Source organism: Panulirus ornatus, chromosome 3 (genome assembly GCF_036320965.1).
Source record: "Panulirus ornatus isolate Po-2019 chromosome 3, ASM3632096v1, whole genome shotgun sequence".
Classification (NCBI taxonomy): domain Eukaryota; kingdom Metazoa; phylum Arthropoda; class Malacostraca; order Decapoda; family Palinuridae; genus Panulirus; species Panulirus ornatus.
The window spans coordinates 7,179,269-7,191,744 of NC_092226.1; the positions used below are offsets into that span (position 1 = coordinate 7,179,269).

General features: G+C 36.7%; 1 protein-coding gene across 1 annotated transcript in view; it reads left to right on the forward strand.

The window, feature by feature from the left end:
* Window positions 1-2,673: 2,673 nt before the first annotated feature.
* The window catches only part of GTPBP1 (GTP-binding protein 1), an 81,017-nt gene continuing 71,214 nt past the window's right edge, over window positions 2,674-12,476 (forward strand). The window contains exons 1-3 of the mRNA XM_071683267.1: window positions 2,674-3,036; window positions 10,343-10,717; window positions 12,162-12,273. Of these exons, the coding sequence (XP_071539368.1) occupies window positions 10,607-10,717; window positions 12,162-12,273 (223 nt within the window). The 5' untranslated portion in view covers window positions 2,674-3,036; window positions 10,343-10,606. The remainder of the gene's footprint in view (window positions 3,037-10,342; window positions 10,718-12,161; window positions 12,274-12,476) is intronic.

The window sequence follows — 12,476 nt, forward strand, 5'->3', positions numbered from 1 at the left end:
TGGTTATTTGGGCTTGACCCTATCGACTGACAGGGTCATTAATGCCGTGAACGTTAATTTACAACCACTAGCCGAAAAATCATGGGCACTATCATATGTTCGAGATAATTCTCAGGCCATACACGCTCTCTGCTAAGTATGTTTACACTGATTATATACCCCTGCAGGCGGGCATAATAGCAAATATTGGCGTAACGATAAGATGGCAGACACTTGGAAAAAGCAGGAAGATTCCTACATTTCTTCCTTGTTAACTGAAGAAAGTATCCTTGTGATACAGACCAAACATCCCCACAACCTCCACCATAAAGGTGACTGATTTCTGCAATATTATTGAATAATGTGAAGTGGTTAAATCTAGGTTAGGTGATTGGGTGAATTAACGTTTAACCGTCAGTAAGGGTGTAAGATTATGTCCAGAAATCTTGCATATATCTCACTGGCCTTTCAAGATATTGCGGAACACCACAAAGTTCCAGCCACCCATCTGATAGCCTGAATCTAAGCGAAGGCCAGTATGTTCATGGAATAACTACTAATCAATGATATCATGTTCCCTGGCTAACTGCACATATAATTACTTGAACAATAACGGTAGGAAAATGAAAACCCAGTCCTTTATCTACCGACCAAACATTTCCTTTTGTTATCTCACGTTTCCTTCCTTTCTTGTCCCTATGACGGGTTCCATTAGAATAAAGAACAAAAGTTGTTTTTCCTTATAGGTAGAATAAATACAATCGATAAGTAGGTTGCAACTTTTAGTCATCACAGTGCTATGTGACTGAATTTGGAGACTGGAAGAAGGTCCAGATGTAAGATGGATCAAATTCCGAATAATGTGGACAAAGAAAGATCTGGGTATAACTGTAATTTCTGTTATCACCAGCAGACCACAGAAAGTAGGAAGTTGAAAATATGTACAGATTACCGACCAGTATGGTTACATTGATGAAGACATGATCAGAGAAATAACCTCCAAACCTGGAATAGCTGTGGTTATTTGAAACCCGCAAACGTATAAACATATATATTGTAAGAGAGATATAGATAATAGCCTCACGTCCTGCGTGTACCTTGGAAAATTTGTGGAAATACTTAAAAAGTGAACCTTCCAACCACAGAAAACAGCAGAATGAGAGGAGATATATTCAATTAATGCTGTTAAGGTGTGAGAAAGTCCTGGGGAAAAAAGATATAGGGCAATATCTAATACCTGTAAAGAGGCCGTAGCTGTGAATTATATATAATGGGAGAGGGAATGTTAAGAAATTCAGTTTCCCAAATACAGTAATTGATAAGTGGAATTCATCGCCAGAGGTACATTCCTGCGACGCCTATGGTACCCATCCTACCAGTCACCTTCTGCGCCGTTAAAACAGCGCTCCATAATGTCATCAAATCCTCGCCATAAATTTTCTTATGAATCTTGTACCCTTCACCACTTTTCCGCAAGCTTTGCATTCTAAAGGATACTTCTGAAACTCAGTACTTTTCTGTCAAAGCCATCTTCGTCCGGCGACCCTGTTGACAGGAATGCGAGTCCGGCATCCCTAAGGTGACTTTTCTCGGCCCTGTATCTTTGTGATCACTTACCTCACTTCCTTAACTTTGTGGCCACTTGAAATGTGCATGCGTGATCACGTACATAAGCTCTCCAATCCTGGTCTACCTTTTTGAGTTCTGCACTCTTGTGGTCACATATAACATGGATCGTTTTAGCCCCTTCCGAGTCCTTCACCCAAATCGGTGAGTCCTGCACTCCTGATGCCGCTTCCATGCGGGTCTTGCGGACATTGTGACATTTTATACGAGTTCTCCATCCTTGGCACTTTCTACAAGCTGGTGTTCATTTCTCATGTGTCAAGTAACCTCGTAATCACTTCTCTGAATCTTTCACTCTTTTCAGTGAGTTTTTGAGAGTTCTGTACCCTTGTTTCCTTTCTGTTAATACTGTACCTTCATGGAAATCTGAGTCTTCTATATACATGTGACATCTCTTGTGATTCCTGCACCTTTGTCAACTTAAGCCATTGCATATCTTGATAAAGTTTACATTAGAACATTATGAATCCATGGATTTCTAAGGCTAATGGATTAAGATTAATATTTTGTCTAAAAAATGAATTGAGTAAAGTTTTGTCTGAAATGCCGAGACCAGTGCATTTTGGTAAGTATGGGATGCTGAAACGCCATTGGTCTTCGGTTGAAAAATCTGATATCATCTGATGTAATTATGACAAAATTATGTTTATGTAACGTAAACTGGGAGGGTAACAGTATATATATAAATTATGAATTCTTGTTCAGATTTATAAAGTCGCGGTATCACAAGAGCTGATGCAGCTGGCACTTAAATGCCGTCAACAACATAGGGAACACGCTCTGTTGTGCTTAAATACTTTTTTTTCAGATGCATTTATGTTAATTAAAAGTTACTGACATAACGAAAAATTGCTTCAGCTACTCTTATCTTGGCAACAGTCTTATGATATCAAAAAATGATAATGAAATCACATATGTGCATTATTTTTGCCTTTATCTTATCTTTGTTTCCTCGCACAGTATCTTCAGGAGCATGCTTGGTGAAGCATATAGAATTCAGTGAAAAATAAACTGTAAAGGTTTTTAGACTTTTCCTTAAAGGTAAACGTAGATATATCTAAACTCTCCATTTGCGGGGTTGGTTCCCTATGTTGGCCAGCTTATACACAACATTGGTGTCTCCTGGCGGGGCTGAGGACATATTTGACACAAATTACGCTATCCTGAACTTCTGTCATCAAGACTTTATATCAGGTGGCGCAATATACGACGGATTGTGCTCGATTTACTATTGAAGTGATAGATTACGTGAAATCAAAGTGGGGAAGGTGCTGACAATATTGTTGTTTGTGGTGGAGTGAGAGTAGAAGCTTGGCAGGCAGGTGAAGCAGGAGCTCCGAATTATTGCACCATCTCACACCATAGAAAGATTACTTCGTCCACATTACATCTTGAACAGAGTGTGATGCATATCCTGGATCTCGCTACAAGGTGGGTAGAGACTGTCTTTGTGCGTGAAGGCTAGTGGGAGCTCACACCGGGGAAGAGCGGCAAGGATATATCTGCCAGGCGATGTCACTCTTAATGAGATTTACCTTTTCGTGCTACACTCTAGGGGTCATGGGTGAGTGTGTATAAGTGTTGAAGACTTAGAAACTTTATGATGTGTGTATGTGTATGTGTGTGTGTGTGTGTGTGTCATTATCCTAAGTGAGAGTGAGGAGGGCTATGAAGAGCAGGGAAAAATTGAGGTTAATGTAGGTGTAACTATCATGGTAAAATTACCTTTTCGAACGATCTCCTGTTTGCGTTAGAAATGAAGGTCAGAATTGTTCCTAAGATACCAAATTCTATTGGTAAAATAATTTCAACCAAATTTAACTTACTGCAATCTAACGAAATTCGCTGGATGTCCAAAACAGTAATGATGCTTTTTAAAACTTGACATTATGAAAGTTCAACCTAGTTGTGTTTAGGAGCAGAGATATACTCTACATTTTTTATATCACATTCAAAATGTACCAACTTTTTTGTTGTCTTCCTGCTGCTACATGGTGAAGAATGTATGCTGGAAGCAGGTACTTTTGCTGGGATTGATTTGTGTGGCAGCAAGTGCTTGCAAGACCCAAACCTCCCACCAGTTGTATATAAAGACCAGATACTGTATTAATGTAATCTTCAAAAAATAAGGAAAATATTGCACATTTTAACTGCAGCGGGATACTGTGAGGTTTATGTAGCTATTTTGATAAAATTTTGTACTGTATATGTTTAGCTCAGCCACTCTTTTTATGTACATATCTTCTTATAACTCATATCAACACATTTCTTTCATGTATAAGAAGTGATTTAGTCTGGCTCAGTGTGATTTGGAACAATTTTATATTCTGTGATAAGAGAAAGTTCTTGGAGCCATTAAGATCAGGGGAAAGATTGTTAATTCATGTAAATGTATGTGTAACATTCATGGAAATCAACAGAAACTATGAAAACCTCACCGAACATTTCCTAGCATTTGAGACTTATATCTGAAATAAACTAATATTTATGTGGTCTGATGCTGGTGACTGCATGGAATGACTGCTTGTATTGAGACTGGCTGGTGAAGCCACCAGTGGCAGTGCCATCTGTTTATTTTTTTTTTGCCAGTTCGTATGATGTAGTCATAGGTGTATCTGCTAAATTTTAACCACAAAATAAGACTTGGCTGCTAGTGGAATTTAGGTGAGATTTTCATCTGTTCTGTTGATTTCTGTGTTTCATTTACCCTTGTATGGTGCATCCCTAAATCTTTTTTACCAACGATGAACAATGTAGTGATACCACTTTCATGCAATTCCATAAAGTACCTTATAAATTGGCATGGCTAAAATTATATTTTATGAGTCCTGTTGGTTTATTCAAGTGTTAAGCTTACTTTACGCCACATTTTCCCTGGTCTCCAAATCCCTCCCATGTCAGATCATTTGTTATTTTAGGATTATTTAATGCCCTTATATATCATCAGCACCCTTTTAAATAATTTCTTCCGTTTGCTAGGAGTCGATTTATGTGCTGTTCTACTTTTATGAGTTACTTTGGTTTCCTTTTATTTATTTAGTTATAATTACACCAGGACTGACTTCTGTGAAAGAATCCTGATGTTACCCTGGACCTTTCTAAAGACTCCTACAGCCCAAGGGCACAGTACTTTCATTAGCAGGTGTCCTTGAATTACATATTTACATTTGCTGTATATGGTTGAGATTACATCATAGTAAATTTTCATGATTGATGATGTAAGTATTGTCACATTGATATTGACTTATGGCCAGATCATATTGGAGATTGTTTTACATGTAGAATTGTTATACCTGTGATGATCACCTCAGATAATGTTAGGGTAAGGTTGTTTTATTTCTTGAACTGATAAAACTGTCAAACCACAAAAATGCAAACAGACAGACAGTACCAGCCCAAGGTAAAGTTGTAATTTCAAACAGAGAAAGGATAACATAGAATTGTAAGACTGTTAGCAATTCTTACCCTCTCTCCACCAACACCTGGGCTGAGGTGAGGGAAGAAATGGTAGAAGAGAGAGAGAGAGAGAGAGAGAGAGAGAGAGAGAGAGAGAGAGAGAGAGAGAGAGAGAGAGAGAGATGGGGGTGTAAAGGAAATAACATAGCAAAGAGGAAGACTACTAAATGACTACTAAAAGATTGCAAGGTATAGGAGGGAAATTAGACATACTGGTATTAGGTGGGGAGAGATATAACACACTAGAAGGTTAAATAGTTAGATAATCATCTAGAAAGAGACAAGACTGGTAATTGTTTTGAATAGAAGTTCAGGAGATGACATTCTGAAATAACCTTGACAATTTAGGCTGTTGAACATTCATAGCAGTAGGGGGAGATAATTTGACTTTCTGAAAGGACAGTGATGGTATACCAGTAGTTTGTTGAATGCCTGTAGGGAAATAACACAGGAACACTGTAGAGAGAGAGAGAGAGAGAGAGAGAGAGAGAGAGAGAGAGAGAGAGAGAATGCATGTATTGTTCACCTTATTTCTTGCTTGATGAATGATAGTCTTCTCTGCTGCCTCCTGCATTACTTCATTATCTGTTCTGGGTAAATCTGGAACTGATTTTAACCTCATGTTAAGTTTTCATTTAAATGCTTCTGTAGTTCTGTACAAGTTGGATATTCATTCTAGCTCCATCGCTGGTTTTTCATATATTTTTTGCATCATTAGACTTTGAATTTTGGTATTTTCCATGTTATTCTTGTAGATATGGTAACTTTCTCTCTTCCTTGTTGAGATGCTTTCAGGCTCAAAATGTTTTTCTATTTAACCTTTAAATTACTTTGGTGTCATGCATAGATTATCATGTATCTTTCAGTTCTCTGTAGGCTATATAGGTCAAGCTCTATGAGACTTTCATGGTAATTCATGTTACATTTCCCTGATTTTGCTCAGGGTTTGCATTTGAATTCTTTCTAATTTGTTTATTTCTTTTCATTTTTAGGATGAACATACTACATAGCTGTATTCAACTTTGTTTCTTATGTATACAGTTAACATTTTCTTCAATATTTTTCTGTCTCTTGTAGTGAATGTTCTCAAAATTGTACTACTCATTACTTGGCTTGATTGTGAGGTCTTTGCAATATGTTCCCTGAAAACTAGATTCTCATGGTGACACCCACTTCTTTTACATTAATCTCACTTCCTATCACATTCTCTTTAAGGCCTCCACATGGTGTCACTGAAGAATTCTTACTCATTCCATAATTTATTTTCCCAAATTATTATTATTTTTATTCCATTAGGTTTACTTCTGCCAATTTGTATTTAATGTCTGTAGTTGATCAGCTGGTACAGTCATTTTGCCTACTCTTGTGTCAGCAAAACTCCTTACTCTTTTTTTTTCTTCTCTTGATTTTTGACATCATTAATACAAAGGGAATGAAGGCTAACTCCGCTCTTTATGATAACCCAAATAGGACATACTCATGTAATGTAGTTCTGTTTGCTTCTACTTTGGCCTTTCTATTAATCAAAAACTCTTTAATCCATCTTCCTACTTTCCCTAAATGTTATGGTTAGCTACTTTCTCCATTAAAATTCTGTGGTTCACTTTCAACTGCCTTTGTAAAATCAAGAAAAAACTGTATCAGTTTTCTTTCCTTGTATAAAATTTTCATATACTGTACTGTATATCATTGTGATGGCCTAACAATTGAGTTTGTATGCTTTTCCCTGGTATGAATCTATGTTGGCCTTCATTTATGTAGTTCTTGATCAGATGCTCTGATATGTGCTCATTTATCTTTTTCAAAGACTTTTATTACATTTGGAGTCAAACTAATTATTCTATACTGCTTAGGTGTTATCCTGGACTCGCCTTCTTGAAGAATATGGCCGGAATACCATCTGGTCTGGGAGCTGCATTTTTTCTGAGTTTATCAGTCTCTCTTATTCTATCAACACCTGATATCTCGTTATCCATGAGTTATTTTTCATCATGATGATTAAACTGTTTATTATTTAATTTCTTGTTTCATTTTGAGCTGAAAACTAGTTTGTGTTTTTCAGCTAACATCGTACATATCTCCTTTGGGTCATTTTCTTACATTTCTCCCACTTTAAAGGGTACAACACCTGATTTCCGTCATACATTTCTCCTACTTTAAAGGGTACAACACCTGATTTCCTTTTTTTCTGAATATGAATTTTGATTTTGGGTTCCATTACATGTGTTGAGAAGACTATCTTCTGTGGATGTCCAATTCATTCATCTCAGACTTGTGAAAATACTTTTTGAAATTCTTCGATACCCAGTGTAGAAAATTTTACTGTTAATGCTCATGCTGTACAACTAATGGAAAATACACTTAAATCTACCATGACAAATGCAGATACAGAAATTAGGAATGTTCCAGTGGATATGAATATTGAATGTACCATAGACATTGACCCAGCACTGGACAGAGGTGGGAATAGCAAAATAGTGAATGAACATGGAAATCACATAATGTCTACAGTCTGTAGATGCAAGATTTCACATGTTTGGCAGGATTTGTGCATCATATTAGGGAAAATGAAAATTTCAACACGTAAAAAGAATATAATGTCTGGACTTGTTTAAGATAAAAATGTCATTTTGGGGAGATTCGCATGTTTCACTACCCACAGTTCTACTTAGAAATGATCACAATATATGCCATATGTGTCTTTTTTTATTTTTTACGACTTAGACAAGGTCAAACATAGGCTAGGGAGAACTACCAGAGAAAGAGATGACACTTGCTTCCCTCTACAGAATGAAAAAGGTTCTGAAAACTCTGCCAGGTTCAACAGAGCACAGAATATTAAGCCTTCAAAACAATTCAGAAATAAGACATGGAACATGCTTCGTATATGCCCACGTACGGGCTCAAGTCATACAAGACAAACAAAATCTCTTTTATAAGTGTATCTCTGACTGAGTCAAATGTAGTGTTTGCAGCCTATACCGAAATATACATTAAAGGTCATATGAATATTGAGGTCTGGATTCCAAATAACAACCTATGTAGACATGACAGGACTGAAAGGACATGCAGAGGACTTTAACTGTATGTAAAAGATTCTCTTTTAGTAACAAGTGAACTCTTAAACTCTTTTTAATATGTACTTGTTAAGGTTGAAAAGAAAATTTACAGAACAGATAAGAAATATAGACTCCTGATCCTGCCTTCACCTTGTAGAAAACCCAGTCCCAAATATGATTTCACCTTTTGGGAATTCAATCAGGCATGTATCCAGGATCTGATCAAGGGTAGGCAAACTGTGAACTTTCGGCAATAAGGAGGGGAGGGAAGATTATGGACTCACTTGGAGAGTAGTGAATAACCCAAAACAAGAATGGTATGTAAGAAATCATTGTATCTCAGAGAAGTGGGTGAATTTTGAGTTATTTAGATAGTAAGTTCAGTTACTATTGTTAGTCAAATTAGGCAGGAGCATTAGGAAGAAGTAGTCAGCAGGAACATTCAGGAAGATCATCCACAAACACTGCACTAGAGATGCCCTCAGTTAGTGGCCTATTAAGGGTGAGGCACAAAAGGCTAAGAAGCAGCACTGGATTTCACTAGTTATAGAAACTTCTGGCATAGCCACCCCCTTAAGGGAATTCCAGGTGGGAACACGCATCAGAAATATAGATAGATAGTCAAATTCTCAAATTGTCTGTTGTACAGATACAAGTTTATTATAGACCCACTGATCAGTTTTTACTGAAAATATGTTTATGATATTTGATATCTTAAAGCACCTGATAGCATTAATCAAGACGAAGGGTATTTGATTACTTGTAATTGAATAGTCATTTCCCTATTAGGGGTGATCATAACCTAGCTGGTAGCATTGCTGATGAATATTGGAAGTGGAGGAAATGATGATTGATTGATAAACAGTTTTATAAACATTTTAGAATGTTTTGCAGTCTACTGATGAGTGGACTTGTTGAAGAACTTTCATCACTTGAAAGTTTTTTCAAAAAACTTCTGTTGCTGAGGGTTAAATGTGTTCATTATTGTTTGTGCACTACATATCAACAAAATCAATCCTCCCTTAGTGATGTTACAGGCAGTCACTTCATGGCATCATTGTTATATCATCAATTAAACTGCATTGCTGATATGATCTTTGATGAAATTCTTGTTCAGATTGATAGTCGAACTTTTTTTTTTTACCAAAGTGTAACATTTTTACACAACATAAGCCAAATATCCCCCCCTCTCTGTACCATAACTGAGGCATTAAATGTTTCCCAGTATGAGGTAGTTATTGCTTTGAATGCTGTTTTGATATATATCCTCAGTATTTAATTTTCAGGATAATGTTATTTGTTACTAGTACTGCCAGTAATTATGAACAAATGAATTAGGTTGAAACCTATTGTTAGTGTACATTTCCAGTTTGTGTGATGTTGCTCATACATCAGACTGTATGTTTTTCTTTTTGAGAATGATTTAAGTGGAAGATATCCAGTCTGAATGTCAGAAATTTAGATGTTTGTGTATTTCAGATTCCTGCCTAAACTGTATGAAATTTTCTAAATTTTGAAGTCAAGTTTGTAGTGCTCCTTACTTGTCAGTTATTTCTTTATTTTTACCCTTCTACCATTATAATGGCATGCCACAATTGTTTAATCCCCAACTTCATGGTCATCTTCATGTACATTAGTCTACATTACATGTTTTAGAAATGGAGACAAAGAAAGAGTTTTAGGCAATACTGTAGATGAATACTTTATAGATTTTTTTTTATAGTATTATATACATATACTATATACAAGGGGTCCCCAGGTTATGAATGGGTTAGGTTCCTGAGCCCTGTTTGTTAGTTGATCTGTTCATAAGTCGGATAGTATAAAGAAATGCATAAAATTAGAATAGATAACTATATGTGACTAGTAGTGTGTTACGATAATGTATTCTGGAGTAATTATAGTTAATAGAATATCATATTAAGCAAAAGTTGCTGTTCTGTGGTTTGTGAGTATGAGTAATTGATTGTATGCTGGACTGGGAAGTAACATTGTTTTTTGTAGCATGTTGGTATGTATGTTCATTGGTTGGATGTTATATGTTGGGACTCCCGTATTAGTAACATGTAAAAAGCATGAGTCCACTGGAAAGATCAGTATGTATAATCCAAAGTCATTTGAAATTTGAACCCTGTAGGGTCTTTAGAAATTCAGACTGGAGATTTTTCTGTATTTACTACTATGACAGATACGCATAAAGAAAAGATTTCTTTTCCTTTCAGATCGAGCAGTTTGGTGTTTCTTCCTTGGCATATGTTAGTGATTATTCAAGGCATTTTAAGAACAATATTACCACCATTACCATTATTAGCATGTATATGAACAGCTAATGAGTGGAGTGTCTTTCATACTGATTATATCCCTGGTGTTTATCCTTAAGTGGGCTACCCTCCCTTGCAACGGACTCCATTGCAGTACAAAGTAATATTTGATAAGCTGTGTGAAAAAGTGAAATCTTGAATCTAATAAGGACAAGATATTTCAAGATGGCAGAGAACAAGAAACATGATGCATCCGCACCAATGTCACCAGGAAAGGAAAGTCAGCTGGATAGCCCACGGCAGGAACTACCGAGGGAAAACTTTGTCATGTTGAAGGTTTGTGATACATTTATACACAGTTTAAGACTGTAATTAACAATTTTTACTGTATGAAGAAGGACTTTTAAACCCGTTGGACACCTGTTTAGGGGGGAACAATGTGGTTCCTAGAGAGATAGAGGTAGGACCTGGTGTTTCCTCTGAAGAATGTGTGAGAAATACATTTAGAAAGAAAGTAATGTGGATCTGCAAAACATGTAATAGGGATGACATTGATGGTTTATGGAACATGGTGTGTTAGGTAAATTGAAAGTTAGTAAATACATTGGGGTATTTTTACTGATGCAAAGGGCATTCTTGAGAGTAGGAAGGGAGGAGGATGAGTAATTTGTTGTGTAAGTAGGTCTTTATCAAGGAATTATGATGTCACCATAACTTTTGTTTTTTTATGGATGGGATTCTAAGGGAGGCAGATATAAGGGTCTTGGAGCAAGGAATGGCTTTACAGTATGTTGGATATAGGATACATGGGAGTTAAAAGAGGTTCTTTGAAAGGATGAGAGGACACTGGTGGTAGGCTCCAGAGAGAAACTTTAGAGGCTTTTGATTGTTTAAGAGTGTGGAAAATAAGAAAGTTGATTATTGATACGAACAAAGGTAAGGTGAAACAGGACTTTCTGAGTATGAGGTAAATAGGGAGGACCTGGAGGAATTGGAGTACTGTGGGAACCTAGGAATGGACATTACGGGGACTGAAATGAGCCACAGGGGAATGTGATCTTGGTCCTGGGTGGCTCAAGAGGAAAATATAAGGAAAGGTCAGTGTCCATAAGGGAAAGGATTTGTGTGTTTGAAGGAATAGTTGTCATGATAGTGTTGCATGGAATGCAAAGGAAAAAAGATAGTGATGCATGTGCTAGATATGAAATACCTGATGATGAAAATTGGAATGAAATGGGTTGATCATGTGAGAAATGACTTCAACAGAAGATGTGGTTGTGTTGTAAGTATGGTTTAGTTTCATGGAAAAGGTATGTGTAGAGAGAGACTGACAGAGTATCTTTGTGTCAGAAGTGGAGGAGGAGTGAAAGGATGGAGTAAAGGAGACTCTAGTAGTATTTGGGCCCTGGCAATTAGGAGGATGAAGGGCATGCTTTGGATAGAAAGAATTGGAGTGATGTGATGTGTGAGTGCATTGTTGTGGTCAGGCTAATGAAGGGCATAAGATGTATAAAGAGAAGTCTGTGTATGGTGGACTCTGGCTTCAGTATGGTTTCATTATGTTACACATAACAGCTAGAGACTGGTTATGTGCAAATAAGGGTAGTGTCTTTTTCTCTGCATTGAAAATATGAATGATTAAGAATAATGATCGTAGTGGAACACTGCCCTGGGACCCTGAGCATACAGGCTTTATGTGATTGTAATTGGCAAAAATCTCCTTTAAGCGAATTTTTTGTTATTCCTCAAGTGCATTTTTCAATTGATTTTGTACCCACAGAAAATGCTGATCAGTCCAGATGATGATGTATTTGACCAGCTTCGATTAGATATTCAGGAGAAGATCTGCAATGGAAATGGGGAGACTTTATATGAAGTTGGAGTTGGCGCTGGTTAGTGCATGATAGTATATGTAGTTTTAGTTTTAAGTTTGATTTAATGAGTTTTATGAAACATATTTATTTGTGTGACTGCATAAGATTTGAGTGCTGCTCCTGTAGACTGTGTCCAGAATTACACAGCATCACCCTTGTCTGCATATCCTGCCCATATGTCCCAAAACTTAGTTTCTAATTCATAATGAAGCAAAATTACA